The sequence below is a fragment of the Panicum virgatum genome, chromosome 3K, assembly GCF_016808335.1.
Source record: "Panicum virgatum strain AP13 chromosome 3K, P.virgatum_v5, whole genome shotgun sequence".
Classification (NCBI taxonomy): Eukaryota; Viridiplantae; Streptophyta; class Magnoliopsida; order Poales; family Poaceae; genus Panicum; species Panicum virgatum.
This window is the reverse complement of record NC_053138.1, coordinates 5,609,663-5,636,887: the sequence shown is the minus strand read 5'-3', so window position 1 is coordinate 5,636,887 and position 27,225 is coordinate 5,609,663. Positions and strand designations below refer to the sequence as shown.

Here is a 27,225-nt window from a genome sequence, read left to right as displayed (position 1 = left end):
ACTGCAGTTTCTTCCAGAACAAGACAAAATTAGCACAAAATTGATGGGACACTGACACCCTGCCCCCATATATTCTGGCAATCCAGGAACCCACTAGCCGTTTGCTGAAACATCAACGAATACCCATGTCAACATCAAGTATGCCTCCTGCCTTCTATACGTAGTAACCGTGTTGTAGACACAGAAAAATCCAGTGCTGTTGTATCAAGACCCGGTCATTCTTTCCAAATCCACAGAATTATTAGTCAACTGTCTCAATAACTGCATCCTGCAATTTGTTCTCTCTGGTTAGTTACACACCAAAAATGTCGACATCACTGCCTGAAAGCCATCATGCTGACCTTATCCTCAGTTTGTCACTCCCCAAGTAAGCGACGCCAACCACGGTCAATTCATCTGAATGTTCAAGTGCAGAGCAGCCATCGTGAAGCGCCATGTCCTAGCTGTAAAGTAATAGGGGGACCCACCTTCACCTTGGTATCTGCTTTAAGCCTGGTACCTTGTTTTGATTGTGAACTATTAAAGAAACGTCGTTCTCCATATGGACTTTTCTTGAGCTATGATGGCAGCAAAGGTTGACTAGAACTACCTGTTAGAGATTGCTGTAACATCATCATTAGTGTGCAGAAGGAAAACTGAAACAATTTGAACCCCATAGCACTCTGAATTTGACCAGGTATGGTATTTTTCTTTCAGGATTGAGACAAAAATTAGGTATAGCTCGAGATATAAAGTAGCTGTGCATTCATCGTCCAAAAGCCAACTCTGCAACAATGGCTCCTCCTCTTGCAACTCTCCTTGCCACTGCTTCTATCCTCTCTTTCTTTGCTCTCTTCCCAAAAGCTGCATCCCGTGACACTCTATCACCGGGTTCATCTCTCAGGGTTGAATCCTACCAAACCAACATCTTGCAATCATCAGATGGCACTTTCTCCTCTGGCTTCTATGAAGTCTATACCAACGCCTTCACATTTTCAATATGGTACTCAAAGGCAGCCAACAGGACCATTGTCTGGAGCGCAAACCCTGACCGCCCTGTACATGCCAGGAGGTCGGCTATAACCTTGCAGAAGGATGGCAACATGGTCCTTAGAGATTATGATGGCACAGTCATGTGGCAAGCTGATGGCAACTTCACAAATGTTCAACATGCTAAACTTTTGAACACTGGGAATCTCATCATCAAGGGCTCAAGAGGTAACACTGTCTGGCAAAGTTTTGATTCCCCAACAGACACTTTCCTACCAACACAACACATCACTGATACCACAAAGCTAGTCCCTACAACTCAATCGCATAGTCCTGGTAACTATATCTTCCGATTCAGTGACCTTTCAGTACTCTCGCTTATATATCATGTGCCTGAAGTTTCGGATATATACTGGCCAGACCCTGATCAAACTGTCTACCAGGATGGCCGAAACCAGTATAATAGTACAAGGTTAGGAATTCTCAGTGAAAGTGGGATGCTTTCATCGAGCGATTTTGCAGATGGCCAACCACTTGTAGCCTCTGATGCAGGGTCAAGCATTAAGAGAAGGTTAACTCTTGATCCTGATGGTAATCTCCGTCTGTACAGCCTGAATGACTCAGATGGGTCATGGTCAGTTTCAATGGTAACAATGTCCCAACCTTGCAATATTCATGGTTTATGTGGTCCTAGTGGAATCTGCCATTACTCACCTAAACCTACATGTTCATGCCCACCAGGCTATATGATGAGAAACCCAGGTAACTGGACTGAAGGTTGTATGGCTAGCGTTAACATAACATGTGATCATTATGACATAAAATCTGTGAAGTTTGTGAAACTCCCAAACACGGATTTTTGGGGGTCAGATCAGAAACATCTTCTGTCAGTTTCTTTTCATACTTGTAGGAATATTTGCCTCAGTGACTGCACCTGTAAAGCCTTTCAATATCAGGAAGGTACAGGAACATGCTATCCAAAAGCTTATCTTTTCAGTGGAAGAACTTACCCAACACAGGATGTAAGAACTATATATCTCAAGCTTCCAATAAGGGTGAGTGTTTCAGATGTTGTTATTCCCCATTCCGCTGTGTTTGGTTCTGTGCTACATCATCTGGACTGTGATCAGATGAACAAAAGCATCAGAGAACCGTTTCCAGATGTACACAAGACCGGTGGAGGAGGATCAAAGTGGTTTTACTTCTATGGGTTCATAGCTGCATTTTTTGTCGTTGAAGTTTCCTTTATTTCGTTTGCATGGTTCTTTGTTTTGAGAAGAGAGCTTAGGCCATCAGAATTATGGGCAGCTGAGGAAGGTTACAAAGTAATGACTAGTAATTTTCGAAGGTATAGTTACAGAGAACTTGTTAAGGCAACGGGAAAATTTAAAGTTGAGCTAGGAAAGGGAGGCTCAGGGACTGTATACAAAGGTGCCCTTGAAGATGATAGGCAAGTGGCTGTGAAGAAGCTGGAAAATGTAAAGCAAGGCAAGGAAGAGTTTCAAGCTGAGCTAAGTGTGATTGGGAGGATCAATCACATGAATCTTGTGAGGATGTGGGGCTTTTGTTCAGAAGGATCTCATAGGTTGTTGGTTTCTGAATATGTTGAGAATGGATCACTGGCTAACATTTTGTTCAATGACAAAAACACCATCTTGTTGGACTGGAAGGGGCGGTTTAATATCACGTTAGGTGTTGCAAAAGGGTTAGCCTACCTTCACCATGAGTGCTTAGAGTGGGTCATCCATTGTGATGTGAAACCTGAGAACATACTGTTAGATGAAAATTTGGAGCCTAAGATCACTGACTTTGGGTTGGCAAAGTTACTAAACAGAGGTGAGTCAAACCAGAACGTTTCCCATGTAAGAGGAACATTAGGTTACATTGCTCCTGAATGGGTATCCGGTCTCCCCATCACAGCAAAAGTTGATGTATACAGCTACGGAGTTGTGCTCCTTGAGCTTTTATCAGGCACCAGAGTTTCAGAGTTGGTTGAAGGTTCAGAGGAGGTTCATAATATGCTTAGGAAGCTTGTCAAGATGCTTTATGAAAAACTGGAAGGGGAGGAAACATCGTGGATTGATGAGCTTGTGGATTCGAAATTGGGCCGGCCATTCAACTATGTGCAAGCAAGAACACTAATCAAATTGGCAGTGTCCTGCTTGGAGGAAGACAGAAGCAAGAGACCAACCATGGAATATATAGTCAAGACCCTCATGGAAGCTGATGATTGATTGTGTATTTCTTGCTTGGTCGGAGATAGAAGCAATAGACCAACTCCATACGAGCTGATCAGGCTGATAATAAGTTGTGTATAGACAATGTTTCCGGCTTTTACACTAAAATAAATTACCTGTACAGAGTATTTTTGGTTTGTCAGTTGAAGATGTAATATGTATTAGAGGTCAGTGATCAACATGGAACCAGGGGCAAAACTAGTACCGCCATGGATGTAGCCATGTAGGTGTGTTTTCTTATCTGAATAGCTGCTATTCACTCTCACAATTGTGAAAAGTGTCGTGTTCCTCAAACTAGTTTGAAGTTGCATTTCTCCTTTGGTGAATGCTGATGAGTAGTAGTCTGTTACCAGCACAGACTTGTACCAGTAATTTCAGTTTCCTTTAAGACAGATACTACTAGTGTCTCAGTTCGATGACTTTGCTGTTACAGGTGTTGGTCCTAAAACGCTGATCTGCTCCTGACAAATGTTAGAAATCGAATACAGTATGCTGATCTGCCAGCATATTGGGTCCATTGTCCTGTCCTTGTAAACATGGAAGAAGGTAAATGTTCTTACCATAGATGGAGACAAGGAGGAAAACTGGTTGCCGCCGCCTCCTCCTGCTGCTGCTGCGGCGGCGGCGGCGGCGGCGGCATGTAGTTGGTGCTCGACGAAAGTGCATCCGGCGTCCGTCAGGCTGACACGGTACCTTTGCTTCGCTCGCCATCCCCAGCCGCGTCCTCTGCGGCTGCGCCTGAGGAGCCCCGTTGCCCCCGCATCACCCATTCGCACTCCACTGCCCCGCCGCCATCCCTAGTCGGGGCTTCTTCACCTCTCCACTCCCCAGATCCGGGCGGCCGCTTGCCAGTTGCCAATGCCACGGCCGCAGCCACCGTGGGTGACACGACGGCGTCCGGCGATGAGGGGGTCGGAGTCGGAGGGCGCGCGGAGGGTGGACCGTGGAGACCCCACCGACCAGAGTGTGCACTTGTGGGTCCATCCTGTCAGTGTGGCTTGTTTGCTTGGTGCTTTGCCGCCTGGCCCAGGCAGCGAGCCCAGGCGTCCGATTTTGGTGGCTGCCTGCCAGGCTGCATCCAAACAAGCCCGCAGAAACCCCAGCGGCCCAGCCCAATATAACAAACTGCTCCGCGGCTGGTCGTCCTCCGTGTAAACTCCTCACCACCGACCACGGAGCGGCGCTCCCGTTGCTTTCGAGCCCCCCGTGCCGGTTTTTTTTTTACATTTTTACCACTGTAACGTCACTCGCTCGTTTAGCACTCTTAAAAGAGCTCCTACATATTTAGCACTACTGTAGCTGCAGCTCTTACACTTTTACCACTTTAGCTGATGTGGCACACCACGACGATCTGACACGATGGCGCTGAGTCAGCAAACTCATGGGAAATGTCCTCGCTGCCCCCTGATCTCCTCATCTCTTCTCTCTCCGACAACTGGGTCCCGCAGCTCCTTTCACTACCAGGTAGGCCCCATTCGTTAGCTTCATCTTCCACCTCTGGAAGGGACACACGAGCTGCGCCCTGGTGCGCACGGACGCCAACATCCCTGGCCGAAGCGCGTGAGCTCGTCGGCCCCGCCGTGCCAAGCATCCCGTGCGTTGCGCCAGACGTCTTCTCCGACACGCCAGCCCCGGGGCCCCTGCTCCTCGCCGCAGCCGCCGTCTCGGCCACCATGATGGGGCGCGGGGGCGCGATGCGGACGCCGGCCAGCGCCGCGACGGCGAGCAGCTGCGTGGCGGACAGCACGAGCGCGGCAGAGGCAAAAACGAGGGGCATCAGACTCGAACTCGAGATCCGCCTCCTCGGCCATCTCTTTGGGAAGCAGCCGCCGTTGGATCTCGTCGCGGCTGTGGGCATGGTGGTGGTGGTGCTCGTGGTTTGCGCCGCCGCCGCAGCTGCGCTCGGTCCCGTGGCCGTGGTCGTGCGGAGGCTCGCCGTGGTTGTGGAAAGGGCAGGAGGAGTTTGAGGGGCCGGCGGCGGGGGGCGGGCCGATAGGAGCAGCAGGAGGGCGCGCGAGGCTGCGGCGGCGCATTGCAGGGGCTCGCAGAGGTGCTCGAGGAGGCCCGCGGTCGGGATCCGTAGGCGCCGGGACGGCCTCGCCGGCGAGCTCGCGGGGGTGCCGCACATGAGGGGCGGCGCCAGCGAGGAGCTCAAAGCCGGCGGCGAGGAGAGAGCAGGCCCTTGTGGCTAGGCGCCGCGGGGAGCAGAGCCATCGTCATGTTCGTGGGAAGGGTGTCGGGGTGGTAGACGAAGCTGACGAGTGGGGGCCACCTGTCAGTGAGAAAAGCTGTGGGACCCAGCTGTCAGAGAGGGACAAGAGAGGAGGAGATCAGGGGCAGCGAGGACATTTCGCATGAGCTTGCTGACTCAGCGCCACCGTGTTAGGTTGTCATGGCGTGCCACGCCAGCCAAAATGGTAAAAATATAAGAGCTGCAGCTACAGGAGGGCTAAATATTAGGAGTTCTTTTAAAGTGCTAAATGAGCGAGCGACCGTAAAAAAAAAACCGTGCCGCCGTGTGCGTGCGTCCAGCCTCCGACACCCCTCCTGCAGTCCTGCTCTGCTCGTCGCCTACTCGCCTCCCCTCCTCGGCTCCACCTACACCCACCACCACCACCAAGAACCCCCGCAAGATTCGCTCGCCCGGGCGGGCCGCCATGGTCACATCGGCGGCGCCGGAGCTGCCGCCGCGGTACTACGCGGCGGCGCGCTCCGGCCACCGCTCCTCCTCCTCCCCCGCGGCGTCCTGCGCCGTGGCCCTCCTCTTCCTCCTCCTGGCCGCCGGCGGCGCCGCGGCCGCGCTGTTCCTGCTCTACCGCCCCCGCGCACCGGCCATCGCCGTCACCGCCGTGCAGCTGCCCGCCTTCGCCGCCGCCAATGGCACCGTCGCCTTCACCTTCCAGCAGCTCGCCTCCGTGCGCAACCCCAACCGCGCCCCGCTCGCGCACTACGACAGCTCCCTCCGCGTCGCCTGCGCCGGCGCCGAGCTCGCCTCCATGTACATCCCCGCCGGCCGGATCGACGGCGGCCGCACGCAGTACATGGCCACCAGCTTCAACGTCCCCGCCTTCGCCGTCCCGGGCCCCGCCGCCGCGCAGCCGGCCACCATCTCCGTCCCCGCCTCCGGGCCGTCCCCGCACGTCACGGCCGCGCTGGTGGAGCAGCAGCCGCCGGTGATGGAGGTGGACTCGCTGCTGGTGGTCAAGGGCAAGGTAACCGTGCTCAAGGTCTTCACCCACCACGTCGAGGCCGCCAAGGTCTGCCGCATCGGCGTCTCGCCCGCCGACGGCCGCGTGCTCGGATTCCGGTGCTGACACTACTGCTCGGCGGCCAGCCAAGATCTGACAGACAATCTCATCAGCCTGTTTCGTTGGTAGTACTCTTTGTCTCAGTATCAAATTAGCTTCTTTGGATTCGGTCCAGTCAGTGAAATTGTAGCATAAGCTCGGCCGATTTGTAAATTAGATTAATCCCTTTGGTTCTGAAGATCTGTAGTTCTTTTTTCAGTTTACCATGGTTACTAGATTTGTGTTGTATGCTTGATGTTGTAGATTATCACTGATAGATTGTTAGGTGCTCAGAGTCCAGACCAAACAAAGAGTTTGTTCTTGAGATGGATGTTCCAATTAGACCAATTCACAATTGATCCCTTGTGTCAAGAAAACAAGGTCAGGCAATATTAGTAGTGTTATGAATTTCATCGTGCATCCTTTTTTATTGGATCTGGATTCTTTCTAAATCTGAGGAACCTTGTTCATCCTAGAAATGATTCCAGCTAGAAAACTCTGCAAGTGCAAATGAAATGTCACTGTGAATGTTCGCATCTTGCAAGTTGAAACACACTGAAAAATGCAGTTCTGATGCCCTTAACTTGCAAGTTGAGATGCCTCTTGCAAACTGCAGTTTAGATGTCCTTGCAAAATGCGAGTTGTTGATGCTATCTTGGTGGCGATTGAAGGGGGCATATTCTGCAGCTCACCAACTCAAGTTGCTGTTGTACGACGCATAATTGGTGGACATGCCAGTGGATGATCCATCGCGGTAGCTGTTGTAATCTCCGGAGTTTGGTGAGCATGGTGATTAGATTATGATGATGGTTAGCGGATCAGGACGGCACTGGTTTACTTCTCACTGGCTGACGTGAACTGTGAAGCATGCATGTGCTGCCGACGTTTCTGGTTTCTCCCGGCTGTGGTTGTTTTGTTTGTAACCTGCTCGACGTTCTCAAAATGGAAAATTAAAAATTCCAGTTAAAAAAAAACTGCCTGACACTGACACACTGACCACATGAACCTACCATGTTCTCACGGCAGACCTCCCATGCTGTATAGCAGCCAGATTATACTTTCTGCATACATCTAAAATAAAGCTATTATACCAGTATCAAAAGAACCTAGGATTCAACTCTGCTCAGAACCGAAGCAATATACATGAATCTTCAGTCACATTCAACCACTGTCGTGAATCGATGACATTTCCAGGAAAATTCTCGTCGATGGGTAACGTTTTCAGCGACTGTAACAATGACTGTCTTTATCGCGAAGACCATATCGCGAAGACCATGAAATAAGAACCTGACATCACATCAGTCAAAATTCAAAGGCTGCGATGTTAGATTGATCAGTGATCACACAAGCGCACATGCCGCTTGGTGTTTCTAGTGCCAAATTATTCGCTGGGGTCCGTGGGCCTATTTGAACCCCACCACGTGACACGAAGCAAGAGTTGGCCCACGCCATTTGTCATCTCATTATTTTTACCGAGACATCTTGTAAGTACGGTATATGTTAAGTTCACATCTTGTAAGTGACATGCATGTAAAGATTACGACAGGTTCATCTGAAAAGAAAAAAAAACAGAGTTACCACGGCTAGAAATAATTGCATTAGGCGAAAGGGCATGTAGTGTAGTGGTTACAAAAACCTCGTTAGCACATGAGGTTTTGGATTCGACTCTCCATGGGAGCAAATATTTTTAGATTTAACGGTATTGTGCATTCAATGGTTACGTGTGAGTGTCAAAGTTATACTGTGTGATCTTAAAAAAATTGCATTAGGCCAAAATCATGGCAACTTGCTTGTGCCAATTACTGGCGTGTTCTAGAGTTGTTGCCACGTTTTTCATTTCCTGGTAGTAATTGTTTATGTTACCACATAGTTAGCGCGCGCGCACTCTATTATTGTGGACATAGGATCATTATTACCGAGATATATTTACCAACAAAATTATATACATAATTTTTTTTGTCATTTTATAGCCAACCCAGGAGTCAAACCTTAGACCTGAATGCAATACCTTTTTTGCAACACGCCAAAGCTACTAGTATATTTGTGCAAAGAGTGTAAATAATACTATTCTCTCTCTAATGTGTGAAACAAATAAGGTTATTAATATGTAAATACTATCATGAAAATATGTCATAAAGTTATGAAACAAACAAGCCTCTGTATAGAAGATGATGGGCAATAATAGTCCTATGCCCGTCTGCATCCTGTGACATCCAACTGGTCATATGCAGTGTCGGTACCTCTGGACTAGGGTACCCTCTCTTACTGTGTCAATACTCGCATAATTATCCGTAGCTACGCCCTAAGGAGCTGAGCAGTCGGACCCATGGGATCCGACTCCATCCCACCGGACCAACGGTCCCGGACCCGCTTCCCGCTTGGGGACGGGTCCGGTGTCACTATGTGTCCCAGAGGTGTTACTGTGTCTAGGCGAGAGCCTCGTAGTTATCCTTGACTACGCGCTGACGACCTGAGCAGCCGGACCCCCGCGGTCCGGAGCCTTTCTCACCCGGTCAGCGGCCCCAGACCTATTCCTTGCTAGGGAAGGGTCCGGTGACGCCGCGTGTCCCGGAGAAGGGAGCGCTCAGCCAAAACAGCCGGGGCCCCGGACCTCCCACGGGGTCCTGGACCCCATATACTATCTGGACCCCTCAGCGGGGAGGGAACAGACACCCCGCCTGGGGCAGGTCCGGAGCTGCCACGTGTCCGCAGGCGCAGGCACGTGCGCGGCTGCGAAGCTTCCTCGGGAAGACTCGCCCACCTACCGCATTCAATACGGGAGACGTAAGTGCGCTCTGCCACAGCAGAGCCCGAGACGACTTTTGCCAGACTGCATTATTGATCACGCGTTACCAAGGCACACAGTGCAGCCGCATGCGCCGCCCATGCCATGCATGTCAGTCTGATACGCCAGTTGGACACGACGGCTCGCCTTCGCCTATCATGACGCCTACGCAGTAGACCCAACAGTCTACGCCGCAACCTACACTGTCTCAACGGGCGCCTCACCGATGAGACAAGTAAAGACCCCCTCGGTCAGAGAGTCTACAGTACGATGAAGCGTATCCGGGGAGAGATTCTCAACTACTGTAGCACCATTAATGTCTTTTTCGTGGTATACTATACATCCTCGTTGGGCCCACCTGTCGGGGTCCAACGCCTGTGTACGCATCTCCCTTGCGCTATAAAAAGAAGACGCTCATTAGAGAAGGACTAGGGTCAAAAAGGGACTTGGAGGCAGAGGATAGACTCATCCACAGACACAAGAGTAATACACCTCTCAGTGGACGTAGGGTATTACGCTTCGGCGGTCCGAACCACTCTAAATCCCCGAGTGTTCTTGTGTTTTTACTTCATGAGTAAATCTGACGAATCGCTTGCGCTTCCTCGAGTAACCACCCTCTGGGATTAGGTGGGTGCACTACACCACCCGCTTGTGGCCCTACTTCTGGAACCACGACATGCAGGATTGATTCCCTGATGGGAAAACAGTGTGCATGTTTCATGTCTGCCACCCACTCCTGCCACTGACAAACGAAGCTGCACCTACTCTACTCCCATACGTACAAGTATCTGTCTGTCTGTCGCCAAATGCAAGGGCTGTCCAATGTAGTACACTGCACCAGAATATCTCACACGCAGGAAGTGCTGTGTTTGACATGAAGTGCAGCGAGGCAGTGAGGTACAGAAGTAGCAGCAGCATACAGAACCCTGACCCAATTTGATGCATTGAGCTGCCTCCTTTTACTTTCCTGCTGGCTGCTGGGTGACATCGGCACATCGCAGACATTTTACATGTAGAATTGCCTTTGAAACTCTTGAATAATATCAGACACCTTCCATTCTGTAAATACATTTTAGTGGAAGAAATAGTGGTCAAAGCTTTGCTTTCTAGTTCGTAGACTGTATAGTCCTCCAAAGCATAGAGCATTTGTGATAAAAAAGGGAGCATACTTCCCGCTATATTTGATTGCGAGCGAAAGAGTTGCCATAACCATTCTAGGAATTTAATCTTGTTAAGAGTTGTCATCGATATGGCAAGATACTGTGAAATTTGTTCAGGCAAAGATTGGCGTAACTGTGCCTTCAGTTTTCTTCGCATTCATATACGTAATCTATCAAATGAACGTGATCATGGAGCTCTTAGTGCAAAACTCTGCTCAATACCTTCCTATGAAAATTCAAGAAATGAAACTCAGACGAGAAGAACGCAAGACAGACATTTATGGGCCAACTTGTATGATTTCTTGGATTTGTTATACACAATTACTTTACAAGAACATTTTACATCCTAAAATTTCGCTTACGGTACAACATTGCAACAGCCACATACTATAATGAAAACACAACAACATGGCAATTTTGAAATAACAAGCCAGCCAAGTAGCACAATCTTTTCTCTCTCTTTTCAATCGTTTCCTTTGCTCAGCTGCAAAGGTTCGGAATGCAGGCTCCGTCCGGGTTGGTTTGCTCTTTCCAGATCCGGCCAGTCACCCTCAGCTTCAGCTCTTTCCTATCACCGCCCGAGAAGAACAGTGCCATGTTCCTCTGGATGATGAGGCCGTCATGGCTGTCCCGAACCTTGCGGTGGCTATCACGGATACTCCTTGGAGTGCCTTCCCATACCATTTTCCTACCGTTACCACCAACCTCTAGGCTGTATGTATAGTTCCTTGCTTCATTCTCATCCCCCATAAATCGGAGGAAAGCCATATAAACTGGAGCCATTCCGAGCTGGAAAGCTTCAAAGTGCAGGCAGAAGTACTGCCCAAAACAATGGAATACCTAACCAAAAAAGAAACATTGAACAAGTCATATCAATTTAGAATACACATCTACACCTTAGTCCTTAATCAAAGAACAGAAACAAAATAAAAAACAGAGATGGAATAAATCAGTAGTTTAATACTTACTGTTAGCATCCATGTGGCATTTTCAACCTCTCGTGGGTTGGATTTGACGTATCTATGGTTGAATGTGCAGCCACTGTGCATGTCGACTTTGTGATCATCCCTCAAATGTGCAACAAGGAATGGAATATCACCAGATACAGCACATTCAGAGCCAGCATAAGGGCAATTATACGGCCTGAAGCTGCACTGTGCTTCATGCTTTATCTTGCTGTAGTACGGGAAGATCTCGGGGCAACCTAAAGAGCAGTACTTACAGGGAAGCTCTAGTGACTCCGCTACTTTTTCCAGTGCCAAGCATCTGATATCACCAAGCTCTTGTCTGCATGTAGGGCACCGGTTATGCACCCTGGCCTTGCACGTCGAACACAAAGTATGTCCATTTTGGCACTGTAAAAAAATCAAATACATGTCAAATATCAAATTACTATACTGAATGGGTGCATTTGATGAATGATATCTTTTAGCGACACAAAATAGAGCTGTTCTATTTCTGTATTATTTATGCATCTAGCTTCAGAAAATAACTGGAATGACTCTTCTGAACAAGTGCTTCCAGATTTCAGAGGATAACCAACATTCACCATAGAACAAGTGTGGATAGTCCTAACACAAACAGCACAGGTTAGAACACTGCTTGAAAAGGTGCCTACAGAGCACTTAATTGCCAACTAGTACACCCATGCAGCAATTAAGGACTAAGCAGTAGGTGACACCTCCCTGCTTGCCTACCTCATTGGAAATCACCCTGCAAAAGATAATCCAAACTTATCTGAGTAGGCAACTCTCTAACTAAACATTCAACTACTAAAATATACTATCTAAAATTGCATCTGCACAGCCTGCCAGCAGGCTTATATAAGTCCATCCAAGTGAAGATGATATAGTCAGACAACTACCCCTACATCTTAACGAAGGCATAGTATTTACCTAGGCTGACAACTGGCATAGCCAGAAAACTATTCCTGACAAAGACATAGTAATTCTAACAACTGACATAGCATGCCAAACTATACAGAGTTTATTTTCAGGCTCCTTGAAACTAGAACATACCTAGGCTGCCACTATATGCAAAACATAATACAAGTAAATGTATGTTGACAGATACAAAAGAAATGCTTTATGTTTCTCAACTATAAGTATCAATTCAATAGACTACATTTTGTGTGGGTCACTGAATCATGTTTTAAACAACTACGGTCAAGGAAATGCTCATGCAGTCATGCCACATTAGAGTAGAGGAGATTAGATGGACACATTCATTCCTATTCACTTCATCAAGGTTTTTTGTTTGGCCGAAATGGAGGCAACCCCACTGTTTCCTTACCATAAGAAAACCTGAAAGTACAAACTTCACCTAATTCTCATTCCACAAATTTCTATTTTCTTGTTCTGAATCACGAGTGTCAAAAATAGACTACTGAACCAAAATATAGTTTACTTTGTCAATAGACTTGAACACTTGCCCATACTGCAGGTCTTCAAATCAAATGTCCAAAAAGAATGTCAACCTAATGTTCAGACATATGTATACATCCCCAAACATGTCAGCTCATGTCCAAACAGAGCTCATATGTATGAATTATCGATTAGGTAATAAATCTAATTGCCTAACCCAAAAGTAAACAACACAGGGTTATGTATGCTCAGCCACACATACAGCAACAGTTATGCAGGCCCATTCATGACAACCACATGACAACACAGGGTTATGGAGGAATTACCTATCCCTTGTCTGAATTTACATTCTAGTGCTACGCATACTAAATAATGACTATGATCAGATGCAAGGAAGTTGTAGAGGTTGAAACATAAACTTATGTGCTGATGTCATATAAATTAAATTTAGCAAAATAATAGAGGGGAAATTGTATACTATATGGTTGACACCTATAACCTATTGTATCCTACTGCTTGTTTGACGTGTTTTTTCATGGTGGACCCTAGAAAGTTACGCTGCTATGTTGGATACAGGGGCTGGCGGGCTGCAGATTTTCATGTGTTTACTCAAAGTTGACATAGAGAGTACAGACTGAATAGGTCTAAATGGAAACAAGTAGGACTTAGCTGCCTTCAGCAAATCTTTTCAGTAGTCTCACATAAGAAGATGAATCCAGTGCACAACTTATGGACGATGAAACGAATGTCTCTGAAAACGTAGACTTGAAAGCAACTTCTCTCCCTCCCATTTAGCTCAGCTGTAATTTCTTCGTCACTAAACTCAATGGTGGAAAAAGCTAGAAAGAAAGGAAAAGTAGCTACAAATTTACAACAGCCAGTTCCGCAATAATAATAGCAGATCAGCTAACCAATCAATATGAACAAATAAAATTAAGGCTCAGCACATTAACGAGTGAGCCTTGTTAACAGAGCTCAAAGGTAAGGTCATCCCAGACCATATCAAGCATGATAAATGGATTATCATGACATTTGGGTTCTCGGAGAGGAGTGTACTGATGTTCTCTTCCAGTTCATTTTCCACTCCATCAAAATGTTCTCAACAATTCAGAAGGTCATAATCGAGATTATTTGTGTTGAGCAGTAGTATCACAATTCCATGGTAGGCTAGAAAAAACGACAGCATCTCAGTACATTTTCAATTACTAACAATAACAAGCAACGGCGGAGCCAAGGGGGGGCTACTGGTGCAAAAAATTGTTATTCCCCCCTCTTCTTTACAGTAAATATAATTAGACAAGCAGTTCTACAGCAAGCCTAATGTCCAGTAGCTCAAGTTGCACTTTCAATTAAAGTCCACCAGATTGCTTAAGAGGCAACAACTACATGCAAGCAAGAAGTAACGTTCTAAGAGCCTGTTTGGCATAGCTTCCTCACCGGCTTCACCACTGTCAAAGTGCCATTTTCAAAATGGTTTCATTACGGGGGTCATGAATAAGCTGTAAAACGGCTTTACCTACGTGATTGAAGCAAAAAACTGTAGCTTATGCGGCTACCGTGATCCCAAGCGAATGAAGCCGTTTTAGCAAACGTTTTTTTAAAATAGCTTCAGCTTAACTTCATAAAAAAACTGCAGCCAGAGCTATTTCAATAGGAGCCATCGCGAAGGGCAATTCTAGGCATGCTGTGTGCAGAGGAAGGGACACCACCACGCGCCGGCGTCGTCGCCATAGCGGCCATGGCTATCGGCTCGCCTTCCCTTGGTCTTCCAGCCCCCTTAGAATTTTTGCTGGCTCCGCCACTGATAACAGGGCAGGAAGAGACCGAGAAGCAGCAAATAAGCATCTCGACATTTTGTTTCCCACCATTCTAAAGTATTTGCAGCTAGGGAAAACAACAAATGCAATGTTTGTATCCTCGAAAAGTCCAAATAGACCCGTTCGGCAAGGAGATAATCCGTGTAACAAAACGAGTCCAACCTAGATCCAAAGTGTCACACACGGTTCCTTTTTCAAATCTAACGAAAGTGACCAAATCGTCTGACAAGGAAGTGTCGGGAAGCCACAATTCGCAGATGGTTTTACAATTGACTAATCCAAACGCGCCTAATTACGCCTCTTAATGGCAATTAATTCGCAGCTAAATGACCCGGTCTTTCAGGGAGAAAAAATCCCCAATTCGACGCACGGCGAATCCAGCAAGAATGGGCCAAATTGATTCGACGCGTCCGTCGAGATCTCGGCTTCCCCCACCGAGATCCCCAAATCCGCACGCAGCCCCATCTGAATCCGAAGAAGCCGGAGCGAGGCACCCACCTGATGGATGGGCGGGAACATGGAGTTGGTGCAGACAGGGCACTCCAGCAGCTCGTGCACGCTGGTCGCCGGCGGGCCCCCGCCCGCTCCTGCCGCGGCCGCTGCCCCCGCCGCAGCCGCGGCAGCAGCAGCAGCCGCCGCCGCCGCCGCGCCGGCCCCGGCATTCACCTTGGGGAACGCGCGGCCGGCCCCGGCGGAGGGCAGGTGGGCGGGGTGGAGCGGGAGGCCGAGGTGGGCGTGGTGGCCGTGGTGCGGGTGGGTGTCGACGTCGTCCACGTCCATGGCGGCGTCCGGGAGGGAGAGACACTCCACGCTGTCCATGTCCATGGCCGCGCCGCGCCCTGCGGGTGCCGTGCGCGCACCGGCGCTGGGATTCCGGGGGGGCGCCGCGCTGCGGCTGAGGTGGGGTTGGATTCGTTTTGGGGGTTGCGCTGGGTTGGGTTGGCTGGGGACGACGACGACGCGGTGCGGTGCGGTGGCCGCGGGGGGGGGGGGGGGGGGGGGGGGGGGCTCTCGCCTCTCGTCACGCCGTTTGTTTGGCTTTGGCCTGGACACCGAGGAGAGCGACGACGCCGTCTTCTCCTGGGACGGAAAAGGGAATGGGAATGGTTCTAGAAAACCCGGGAATGGGAATGAGGAGATAGGAATGGGGCGCAGCGAATGCGATGTATAGGAATGTAATTCCTATTTCAAAAATGTAATAAAATAAATTAGAATGTTTAGGAAAATTTTGATAAAATAAACTAGAATGTTTAGGAGAAATGAACCAGAACCACGTGCGACCATGGTTAATTAGTTGATTCAGAAATGCCATCGATACTTGCCACCCTTAGTGTTGTTATTAGAGAGTATCGTGAGTACGGTGATCAAATCGTTCATCATCATTTTTTATCTTACTAGTTCACAACTTTCTCACCATCCTAGAGTTTCTCTCCCCTCCAAACTTTCTAGGAGGCAAGGCCTCAAGGGTAAACACAATCCATTAAAATTTAAAAGTCAAGAGACTCGATACTTATGTTTTTCAGTCATGGTTCTTTGGTTGTATGTTATACCTTTTATTTCGGAAACGTATGGAGAGTGTATGTTGATGTACTAACTACTTTGTGGGCTACCATCTCGCCTCCCTACTTCCCTTCTTCTCTGGCATGTAATGATACCGTGATTCCTTCCGTTGGATCTAAAATGGAAATGGGACTAAGACACTTCGATAAACAGTCTTTCAACTTCTTTGGTTTGTAGGAGTTAAACGTGTTATGTGTGATTAGTTATCAAGGTTATATGTGTTTATATATTGGCAATCACAATACAAACCATACCATTGTTAGATCTCCTATTAGCGATTATTCAAATGCAAAGGTGTTGATGTTCACAGAGAACCTATCAGCAAAGGCAAGGGTCTCTTCTAATTAAATTTTAAATATAACGATTTTGATACGATAGTAACCTGTTAACAATGACAACACCACTTGTTTAGTAAAATTTCTAGTATAACATATGAAGCTAATGAGAAGAAACAACATGAAAAAAGTAGGTTATGGTGCAATGAATTCGATCTAGTTAGTAATATATAGTCATTTACTTCTGCTTATTTCTAAATTAAATTTCTAGTGAGAGGATTGTTTCAATTTCACTTGCAGTGACAAGATCATAGTTCAACCAGCTTCTTGCACATTAAAATAATTTTAAACATGTTTGCTATTTTGCTCCTTCATTGAAGGAAGAAGATTTCATCCATGACCAAATAAATGTTAGTAAAATAAAATAACAACTAGACATAAGAAAGACAAAACGAGGAATCATAATACTTGTGTACTCAATTTGATGACTAAATCACAACAAAACAACTAAGTGTACCTCCAACATGATTTTTTTTTTATAGAACTAGGGTAAGATAAAAAACTTGTGGCTTGATACAAATAACTAAGTGTACCTCCAATAAAAACTTCTCGTAAAATCTCTCTCCCCCCCTCTCCCTCCCTCCCTCCCTTACACGCGCATGTTCGCATCATTTCGTGCCCCTCCTCACTGCCACCTTCAACAATTACAACATATGCAACATCCCCCTCCCCCCCCCCCCCCCCCAAAAAAAAAAGCTCATAACTTGTATTATCTTGCATTTGGCGTGGTTGCAGAGTTATTCTCAAGAACTATATAGCTTGTCCTCTATGTAAAGATATTAATTATACATAGAACGGCAATTTAATAGTCTCTAGAGGCTTGATAATACAAAGACAAAATATATCATATTGGTAGCGGGAAATAACTAGCATAGTTGTTATATGATACACACTTTATTTGGTTCATATGAAACATAAACGCATGTACATACACTCACACGCAACACGCACACACCCATGCGCTTATTTAGCTTATTGCTGGAGGTGGAGAGCCATGATTTTCTTCCCTTAATTTCTTTTCTTCCCTCAATTGTCCTTAATTTCAAGAGTAGTTTTCACTTGTGCTGCCAGATCCTTGACTCCGTCCTCATCACTTGTTTCCTTCACGACACCCAAGATGCTATTATTGTTTACCTTTTTAGCAGTGCCAACGACATAAGGTGTATCCTCTTTTGGTGACCTTTTCTGGCTTCCGATTATGGTGTCATCCACCATGATATTCTCTTCGAACTTTAGAATGGCAGCATCCTCTGGAATTACAGAAGGTTGTCTTCTATGGCCTGAGCCAGACATAATCTTGCTACACTCGCAAACCTTCAAAGTCTTTTTTTTAGAAAAAAAAAGAGAGAAGAACCTAATGTCTGACTACCTTATAATTTTGTGAGGAGGGATCACATATTATTGTCTATTTATAGGGACATAGCTATGCCATAAATGGAGGCGTAAACACAATGTTCCAAATAAAAAGTTAGTGGAAGAGGATGACACATATTTGATGTGTCATCCAGTCATCAATACGTGTACCATTGCTTGCTTCATTTGGATAAGTAAACCAAATGAAATACGAAAGGCATGCGCGTATTTGACATATGCAATAAGTGTGTTGCGCGTACACTTTAAGACATGAATTTATGTGATAAAGGATGTTTACAAGGGGAAGCAAAGGTGAAGAATCCAACGAAGGGATAAATATATGACGTGCCAATACCTTTATACTTAAAGCGATCTTGATCCATAAATAAAAGCATCAACACATCTACAAGAAAATGTTAGTGATAGCGTATCATTGGTGATGTGCAAGTTACCAATGTTGGGTTCTTTTGGATAGACATAGATGCGCGGTAATATGCCGAGTGTTCCTTCATTTGGCATTAGAAATAAGTTCATCAGACACGTGAAGATACAAATTTACGAGATAAAGGTTGTTTGCAAAGGACACAAAGGTGAATGATGCAACAAAGAAATAAATATGTGGCATGCCATCTAGTGCACTCACCTCTTTTGTTTAATTGATTAGTGAGTAAAAAATAAATGTGTAGGAGTAGTTACGAAACAACCCGGTCCATTGCCTCGGCGCAAGTAGGCATTTTTGTGGAGCTAGAGCAATTGCGGATGGGCTCATGGATAAGAAGATTATATTCATGACAAGGGAGTAAATGTAAATGATTTGTTATTGATTGGGGGACAAGCAAAGAAAGCAAGGCTCCCAAATATCAGTAACCAACAATGAATTTTCTTAGGCCTCCTCCATCGGTTGCAGTCACCACGGTCGACTTATGGCTGGGACAGTAGCAGCAGCACCTCGGGTCGCGTGCGTGTGAGGGGGTGAGGGTTCTCGACTAGCGAGAACTGAAGCGCTAGCAAGAGGCATTCTGTATTTTTCATCGATTAAAAAACTGATTTAGCCGTCACCGGCCGTTGGAGGACGCCTTAGAAAGACTCGTAATTTTGTATTGGATCTTGAGGGAAGCAACCTATTCCCAATAATTCTTCACCCCAAAAGTTCGGAGACAAATAAATGCCATAGTCAATGAACAAAGCTACCGGAAGACCACCGCTCCAACACAAGACGGTTCCACACTCCACATCCATAGAGGACCGCACCAGATCTTCAGAATTCAGAACACAGGGGCCGATGCCAAATCATCACGAAGGCTCTATTTTCACGGTGATGCCATGGCGCGGCCTGCTGGCCCGGTGCTCCCTCCGTCGCTGCAGCACACACGCGGAACGGCGGTGATAGCGCCATGTCAGGCATCCTAGCCTCCAGAGAGTTCAAGAATCGGGAGAGGCGGAGAGCTCTCATTGGCCGGCCTTTTCGTCCTCATCAAACATGTTTTTTTTTCTCACGCCCATCAGCTTCCTCGAGCGCGCCGCGCTCGTCTACCCCGACCGCCCCGCCGCCGCCGCCGTATTCGCGCAGAACATTCCTGTGATCTGCGCGCTCAACTCCCGCCTCGACGCCGTGCCGGCGTCCGCACTCCGGCACCTTTGTTGCCCACGCGGTGCCTGCACTGCAAAGGAGGCGATCATGGCGCGCGGCGGCGGCACAGATGCTTATTACGGCAGCGACATCCTCGCCGCCGCGCCCGACATGGAGGAGACTTTGTTCGTTACAGGGTTACAGCCCGTGGTGTCCACCACCGTTATTGCCGCGCGTGCGACGCCTGTTTCTTCAACCTGCCTCCGCGTCTTCAGCACCCAGCAGAGGCCGGTCACCGCGCGCACGGCGAGGACTCCGGGAGGATCGGAACTTCGGAAGTGCAGGGGCTGAGGCTGCAACTGCAACCCTCTCTGGCGGGGCACGGGACCGAGTGGCACAGAGGCTCCGACCGCCGGCGTCCTTGCGGAGCTTTGTGCGCGCGCCATGTCTTCCACATGCCGTCCCGCCGCCGCCACCATGCCCAGCGCAGCGCCGATCCCTTCGTCGCCCACCTCGCCTCCAGGCTAGATATCACACCGGCGGTGGTCAGAAGCAAGATGGCGAGGCTCCCAAGTGCCTGTGAGGAAGAGGGTAGAAGCTAGGGACGGACTGACCGCTGCGCCGCCGGCGCGACATGGACGGGCAGGACACCCCAAGGGCGGACGGTATGTGAAATACCGTCCGGGGTCCGGATGCCTACTAGCCGTCGGATCCGTCCTATGCGGTTCAGATTGGAAGCATCTAAATCCTCTAGAGCGTCCGTCTTCCTCACCAGTCGCGCGCCGCGCGCGGCAGCCGCGCGCGGCAGCCGGTGGCCGCCTCAGGGGAGAAAGAGCGCCTTGCTCGCTTCGCCGGCGACGGAACGGCGGCGGCCAGTGGTGGCTCGAGCGCGATTGCATGCGTTCGTGGAAGTGCTCTGTATCTGCTCTGGTTTCAGGCGAGGCTTGTCGTGGTGCCGCGCTCAGTCACTGGGCGGCGGTGGACGCGCCGCCAGGACTGGCGCGGCGGCGTTCGAAAGCTGCTGGCGCTGGAATTGGCACGGCAGAAAAGGCCGCAATCACCGGACTCGGCGCGGTGCCAGCGAAGAGCATGTCCGGAACGCGCCGCGGCGGCGGTTCTCCTGCTCCTGCGAGGCGTCTGCTGGTCGTCCTTGTCAGGGTCGGAGCTCCAAAGGCACGCTGCTGTAGCAAGCATGTCGACATGTCCGGAGAGCAAGCGAGCTCGGCAGCTTATCAGAAATCTGCTGCAGGTTAATTCTCAATCTCAGGAGATCGATTTTGAACGAGGGAGAAACTAGAGAGACGTCAGCCAACTCAACTCATCATGTATTGACTCCGACTCCTGCTGTATTTGTACAGGTCCAGGGGGTGATCGATCGATTCGTGCTGTAACTAACTGCTGATGAGGCATCTCTAGTCAGCCGGATCACGCCTGAATAGCGGCACGCAGGCCGTTACAACGTACAGGTTGACCACGTATTTTGCTTACAGATTTGGTCATGCGTTATTGTGCAGTATCATGGTGAAGTTTTTTTCTTTTTTGAACCAAAGTATCATGGTGAAGATGAACCGGCCAAAACTCAATGTTGGGACCCCAAACTTACGATGTATCAATGCTTGCAAATTCTGTTGTCTCACAGAGCTGCTAATCAACAAAGCAATGTGCTTGGTAAAATGCAAGGCACTCTGACTCTGACCAGCGAAACAGAAATGACAGAGATGCATGTACGGTTTGTATCTTCAGAGACTGCGCAAATGTTAGTCAGATTTGAATAAACGAAACTTGAGGTCGGTTTCGCAATAGCAAGACAAGAGTCACTGGAATCATGGTTACCGTCATCTCTGCCACGATGATCTAGCTAGCTAGGTTTCCAGTCTGAAGTTCTGAACTCATTGTTCGTTCGTTCGTTCGTTCAAGAATTTAGCACTGCTACGATGCGTAGCAAAGCTCAATCATAGCAAGACTATAGCCATATTGAATTGTTCAGTCGCTGAACTGACGATTGGATTGGGCGATTTGCCTCTGATGGTCTCTGTCCAGCAATCCACTTCAGAGTTACATGTGTTTCTCTTCTTCGCAGGCTGCGTCCAACCAACGCGATTCGGCGGGGGTGACGATTGACGAAACAGCAGCGCAGCGAGGGCCGAGGGAGCGCCCCAGCTCCACGGGAGGGCCAAGGACGGAGAAGAAAGACGAACAGGGTACGGCGGGGCGCGGGACCGAGTGGCACAGAGGCTCCGACCGCCGGCGTCCTTGCGGAGCTCGCCATGTCTTCCACATGCCGTCCCACCACGCCCAGTTCCCTCCGTCGCCCGCTTCGCCCCCGGGCTAGACCGGCGGTGGTCATAAGCAAGATGGCGAGCGGCTCCAGGTGCCTTTGAGCAAGAGGGTACAAGCTAGGGACGGACTCGGTGCTGCGCCGCCGGCGCGACATGGACGGGCAGGACGACGCCAAGGGCGGACGGTATCTGAAATACCGTCCGGGGTGGACGGTGTTTCAAATACCGTCCACCCCTGGGTGCCTACAGACCGTCGGATCCGTCCTGTGCGGTTCAGATTGAAAGCATCTAAATCCTCTAGAGCGTCCGTCTTCCCCACCAGTCGTGCTGAGCAGCCGGTGGCCGCGGACCAGCGGTGGTCCGGTGGCTCACGAGAAGCAGCTACTTGCTCACTTCGCCGGCGGCGGAGGACACCGGTGGCTGGAGCGCTATCGGACGTGACCGCGGAAGTGCTGCGTCTGCTCTGGCTTCCGGCGAGGTTTGTGCTGGTGCCGCGAGCAATGGACGCGCCGCCTGGGCTGGTGGCGATCAGAAGCTCCTAGCGATAGAATTGGCGCGGCAGGCAATGCCGCAATCACTGAACTCCTCGCGGCACCGGAGACGAGCATTCCCGGAACGCGTTCCGGCGGCAGCGGCGCTTCTGCGAGGTGTCTAGCTAGTCGTCCTTGTCAGAGTCGGAACTCCGAAGAGATGGAGCCATGGAGGGTGTGACCGACGGCACGCTTCTGCAGAAAGCTTGATGCGAAGGCAGCCTGTCGGAGATCATGCGGCCACGGCGCACGGCGTGTAGCGGACATGGAGGGTGAGGCCGGGAATAGGAATCAGGATTCAGACAAACCGCATCGTCTAGAGGGTGCAGCTTGCGGAGGCGACCGGTGCAGCGTGTGTTCCTCTTCTTCGCAGGATGCGTCCAACCAACCCGATGCGGCGGGGGTGACGATTGACGAAGCAGCGCAGCTAGCGAGGGCCGAGGGAGCGCCCTAGCTCCAAGGACGGAGAAGAAGACGAAGCGGCAGGCACGGTCCCACTAGTCAGCAAGAGCAGCTGTGGGCGGTGATGTTGGCTCCGGTTGGGCCTCGGCCTGTTGGGCTTGATCGGGCGGCAATCTAGCAGAGCATGAGATTTACGGAAAAACTATACATCTTCCAGAAGATTTTTTCCTATATACCATCCGGTGTTTGAGATCCGTGCAATGTTTATCTAACGATCAGGATTACTCTAAGTACATAGTAGTGGACCCCCTCCCCCTGCGCTGCGCACAGCACGTGGTGGTAGGGGTGGTAAAGGGCCCAACATTTTGAACTAGAAAATTTAAGGACCAGACTCTAAAAGGATCGGGCTCTAATCTTATATAATTTTGAACTAAAAAATTTAAAGGCCTTGTTGGGCTGTGAAGATGCTACTAGGGTCATGACCCATTACCACCCCTACGTGGTGGACACCAATCGCTTGAGGAGCGGGGAAGTCGGATGGAGATAGAAGCAAATTCAAAACTTTAAATGACCTTTTCTCATAAATGATGTACTCAATTTAAAATCCGTTTGCACAGTTGTATTGATTAGAATTAATGCAACAAAATGCGATCCAATATGTTATTTTCAATTTGTCTTATTAATGTTTCAACATTTTAATATACCAGTCAAACATTTTTTACATATTATTTCAACATTTGCAATGTGCTATTTAAACATATTTTTAGTAAATGTTGATTATTTTTTCCGCATTGTTGAGTTCAGTTTTCTAAATTGTTGAACCAATTTGGTAAAAATGTTGAATACTATATTATATGAGTTCTCGTAGAGAAATACAAGGAATATAAAAATAATAGCACTGAGTAGCTCACGAGGACAGACGCCTGCAATGATGGGCGCTTAGCTTTGTGCCTTGGTATGACCATGTCCTTGCTATTGAAGTGGGCCGGCTGTATGCTACAGATACACGTATATGGGCTCTGTGATGGGCCGTGCGATACATGGCTTATTGATCTTCCGGAAGCTGTATAGGGTCCCTCTGAGATTTAGGCCTAAAAAAAAAACTTAGAATGTCTGAGTTAGTGCTAAAGTGGACGGATGGGAAGATCCAGCAAGCTGTGCAGTACATGACGTGACATAATAATTTGGTTGAAGTGTGAAGAGAATTTCTACTTTTATGGTTAAGAAACCGTAACAGACAAGCCGTTCAATATGAGCTCTTATATTTGCAGTGGTGTCTCTTGTATTGAGAGGGCCACTCACTGCGCAATGCTCTGATCAAGTGCAAAAGCAAAGAGAATCTCGGTAAAGGAATCGAGAGAAGTCCAAAATCAGTCCGTTTGTCAACCAACCCAAAAGAGCCTAATCTGCGCATTTTCGAGAGTTTGACAGTCCTGTAGAACGCCTTAAAATCTATCAGTTGGAGACCAAAATTCCAGGGCAGCAAGCAGGTTTGTGCATCTCGTTCCCCTTTCCATAGAAAAGCTCTCCTCAGCTTGTCAAGATGTCAACTGCTTCTATGGACCGTTTTTTTGCCCATTTTATACAGGTCGTAAAGTTTGCTGGAATAGCTGACATAACTGTATCCACATTTTACACATGTCATAAAGTTTGCAGGCATTTCAGCATTTTTAAGCACCATCTTAGATAATGTAATTTAAGGGTGTGTAATATAATAAGTTTACTTTTTACTTCTTTGTTTCTTTGTCTCAGCTGATGTACGCCGCCTGATGAGAAAGTTGCTAATCCGCATGTGCACTATCTGGGACAACAGAAATTGTCCGCTGTGGTCGTCCCAACCCACCTCTTTCGCCGCGCGAACGTCTAATAATCTTGGATGGAAAAAAGTATTTTAGCCAAAGGAAACAATTACCATTGCGTGAATTTCACACAACCATTTACCAGCTCATTTTTTGCTGTGCATTTTAGCATCTTATTATAAGAGGTGTAAGTTACCATGATAATTACTACAGTAGTGGGCTGGCCAGAATCTGCTGACATTAATTTCTCTTATTTTTGTGTTTGAGGGATGACTTTCTGGAATTGAGCTCGCGGAATCTCCGGAATCTTTGACGAGACCGAGCGGCCTGACGAGACTGACCTCGCGCCGGATCCACCACCCCACCCCATAAAACCGCGCGGCGCCCACCTGCGTTCCACACTAGATCAGTCAAGAGCCGCGACGCGTTCTTCGCACCGACCGATCGAGCAGCGGCACGCGCCGAGCCCAGCACGGCGATCGTCACCGTCGACGCCTCCTCCCGGCGAAGAAGAAGAAGGCGGAAGCGGGGATGGGGACGCCGTCGCCGCCGGACGTGATGGGTCAGCACGCGGAGACGGCCAGGGAGAGGAGGCAGGAGGAGAAGCTCAGGAACCTCGACGACTGGCTGCCCATCACGTCGTCGCGCACGGTCAAGTGGTACTACTCGGCCTTCCACAACGTCACGGCCATGGTCGGCGCCGGCGTGCTCGGCCTCCCGTTCGCCATGTCGCAGCTCGGATGGTATGTAGGCGACGAACCCTGTACCTGATGGCGATGGCGCCTTTAACTTTTAATTTCTTCTTCGATCTGCTGTTCATCGCCATGTCCGATGAGAATGACGTTGGTTGATGATCGATGCAGGGGTCTCGGCACGGTGGTGATCGTGATGTCGTTCGTGATCACCCTCTACACCCTGTGGCAGATGGTGGAGATGCACGAGATGGTCCCCGGCAAGCGGTTCGACCGGTACCACGAGCTCGGGCAGCACGCGTTCGGGCAGCGGCTGGGGCTCTGGATCATCGTGCCGCAGCAGCTCATCGTCGAGGTCGGCACCGACATCGTCTACATGGTCACCGGCGGGCAGTGCCTGCGCAAGTTCCACGACCTCGTCTGCCATGGCCGCTGCCGGGACATCCGCCTCACCTTCTGGATCATCATCTTCGGCTCCGTCCACTTCCCGCTCTCCCAGTTCCCCAACTTCAACTCCATCTCCGCCGTCTCCGCCGCCGCCGCCGTCATGTCGCTCACCTACTCCATGATCGCCTTCTTCGCGTCGGCGGCGAAGGGCGCCCACGCCGCAGACTACGGGCTCCGCGCGTCCACCGCGACGGGGCGCGCGTTCGGCGTGCTCAACGCGCTGGGCGCCGTGGCGTTCGCGTACGCCGGCCACAACGTGGTGCTGGAGATCCAGGCCACCATCCCGTCCACGCCGGAGACGCCGTCCAAGCGGCCCATGTGGCGCGGCGTCGTGGTGGCCTACGCCATCGTCGCGCTCTGCTACTTCTGCGTCGCCTTCGGCGGGTACTACGCCTTCGGCAACTCGGTGGAGCCCAACGTGCTCATCTCCCTCGAGAGGCCGCGCTGGCTCATCGCCGCCGCCAACCTCATGGTCGTCGTCCACGTCGTCGGCAGCTACCAGGTCTACGCCATGCCGGTGTTCGACATGATCGAGACCTTGCTCGTCAAGAAGCACAAGTTCACCCCGGGGATGCGCCTGCGACTGATCGCCCGCTCCGCCTATGTCGGTCAGTCATCCTTCTTGATTAATTATGCATTCTCGAACGAACACCACCTGGCACCTGATCGATCGATTTCACTGAAGAATTTCTATCATAACACCACTTGACTTGATTATATATGCAGCGGCGACGATGTTCGTCGGCATGATCTTCCCCTTCTTCGACGGCCTTCTCGGCTTCTTCGGCGGCTTCGGATTTGCTCCCACCACATACTACGTAGGACCGACCCCGAGCTTCATTTCATTCACTGATTTTCCACTGAATGCATGGTTGGTTTACTGATCGATCTGGTTTCATGATGGATGAATGCGCGGATACCTTGCATCATCTGGCTCATGCTGCGCAAGCCCAAGAAGTACGGCCTCTCATGGACCATCAACATTGTAAGTTTTAATTGTGCCAGTGGTGCTGTGAAATTCGAGTCACAGATCTGCCCATGTTCTTACTGTTCTGATTCGCTGTGTTCTTGTTTGACTTACCAGATCTGCATCGTGATAGGAGTGGTGCTGACGCTCATCTCCCCCATCGGAGGCCTGCGGCAGATCATCCTTGACGCCAAGAGCTTCAAGCTCTACTCTTAAACATCCAGGATGATCTCTAAAGAGATGAGATGGGAAAAAGGCTGTTCTTTACGAGGGCAGGCTGTTTTTTCCCTTCTCGTTTTCTTTTTCTTCTATCAGTATATCGCTATTGTGGCACCATCTATGTATCTGAAACAGAGTTATTATTATATCCAAATTATCATCATGAAAATATTCTATTTTGTCGACGCTCGATTACGTTGTGGATTTGTCTCTTTTTCAACTTAAGTAATTAACCTCTTTCATAGGACCACGTTAAGCTGCAACGCATGGTGCTCAAGCCAAAGCATGTGACTGGCTCCTTTTCTGACGTTTCTTGTTTCTATCACTTTCCATCATTTCTTTGCCATTCATGCGCCCAAACTAACATCTTATATCAACTGAGATTACAAGAAACAAAGCTGTCTGTAACAATCCGATTTTCAAATTCAAATCAAAATTACGAATTCACCAAAGA

At 49.0% G+C, this 27,225-nt stretch overlaps 4 protein-coding genes across 4 annotated transcripts; 3 read left to right on the top strand and 1 right to left on the bottom strand.

The window, feature by feature from the left end:
* The first annotated feature begins 485 nt into the window (after nucleotides 1–485).
* LOC120697054 (putative receptor protein kinase ZmPK1) lies at nucleotides 486–3,620 on the top strand. The gene has a single exon (XM_039980180.1). The coding sequence runs from the start codon at nucleotides 774–776 to the stop codon at nucleotides 3,201–3,203; it is 2,430 nt and encodes an 809-aa protein (XP_039836114.1). The 5' UTR covers nucleotides 486–773; the 3' UTR covers nucleotides 3,204–3,620.
* Nucleotides 3,621–5,718: 2,098 nt separating this feature from the next.
* LOC120697052 lies at nucleotides 5,719–6,925 on the top strand. The gene has a single exon (XM_039980179.1). The coding sequence runs from the start codon at nucleotides 5,864–5,866 to the stop codon at nucleotides 6,518–6,520; it is 657 nt and encodes a 218-aa protein (XP_039836113.1). The 5' UTR covers nucleotides 5,719–5,863; the 3' UTR covers nucleotides 6,521–6,925.
* A 3,775-nt stretch (nucleotides 6,926–10,700) lies between these two features.
* On the bottom strand, nucleotides 10,701–15,601 carry LOC120697051 (E3 ubiquitin-protein ligase SINAT5-like). The gene is made up of 3 exons (XM_039980178.1): nucleotides 15,117–15,601; nucleotides 11,407–11,793; nucleotides 10,701–11,278 (listed from the first exon to the last, which is right to left on the bottom strand). The coding sequence occupies exons 1-3, from the start codon at nucleotides 15,441–15,443 to the stop codon at nucleotides 10,919–10,921; spliced, it is 1,074 nt and encodes a 357-aa protein (XP_039836112.1). The 5' UTR covers nucleotides 15,444–15,601; the 3' UTR covers nucleotides 10,701–10,918.
* A 9,272-nt stretch (nucleotides 15,602–24,873) lies between these two features.
* On the top strand, nucleotides 24,874–26,950 carry LOC120700969 (lysine histidine transporter 2-like). The gene is made up of 5 exons (XM_039985153.1): nucleotides 24,874–25,189; nucleotides 25,310–26,193; nucleotides 26,312–26,403; nucleotides 26,502–26,570; nucleotides 26,670–26,950. Exons 1-5 carry the CDS (start codon nucleotides 24,978–24,980, stop codon nucleotides 26,766–26,768), a joined length of 1,356 nt encoding a protein of 451 aa, XP_039841087.1. The 5' UTR covers nucleotides 24,874–24,977; the 3' UTR covers nucleotides 26,769–26,950.
* Nucleotides 26,951–27,225: the final 275 nt, after the last annotated feature.

What these genes read in the sequence shown, in the direction of transcription:
- LOC120700969 (XM_039985153.1), top strand. Translation starts at nt 24,978, where the DNA reads ATGGGGACGCCGTCGCCGCCGGACGTGATGGGTCAGCACGCGGAGACG. An exon ending in CGCCCGCTCCGCCTATGTCG is followed by an intron (nt 26,194 to 26,311) that starts GTCAGTCATCCT and finishes TTATATATGCAG; the next exon opens with CGGCGACGATGTTCGTCGGC. An exon ending in TTGCTCCCACCACATACTAC is followed by an intron (nt 26,404 to 26,501) that starts GTAGGACCGACC and finishes ATGAATGCGCGG; the next exon opens with ATACCTTGCATCATCTGGCT.
- LOC120697054 (XM_039980180.1), top strand. Translation starts at nt 774, where the DNA reads ATGGCTCCTCCTCTTGCAACTCTCCTTGCCACTGCTTCTATCCTCTCT.
- LOC120697052 (XM_039980179.1), top strand. Translation starts at nt 5,864, where the DNA reads ATGGTCACATCGGCGGCGCCGGAGCTGCCGCCGCGGTACTACGCGGCG.
- LOC120697051 (XM_039980178.1), bottom strand. Translation starts at nt 15,443, where the DNA reads ATGGACATGGACAGCGTGGAGTGTCTCTCCCTCCCGGACGCCGCCATG. An exon ending in TGTTCCCGCCCATCCATCAG is followed by an intron (nt 11,794 to 15,116) that starts GTGGGTGCCTCG and finishes ATTTTTTTACAG; the next exon opens with TGCCAAAATGGACATACTTT. An exon ending in ATGCCACATGGATGCTAACA is followed by an intron (nt 11,279 to 11,406) that starts GTAAGTATTAAA and finishes TTTTTTGGTTAG; the next exon opens with GTATTCCATTGTTTTGGGCA.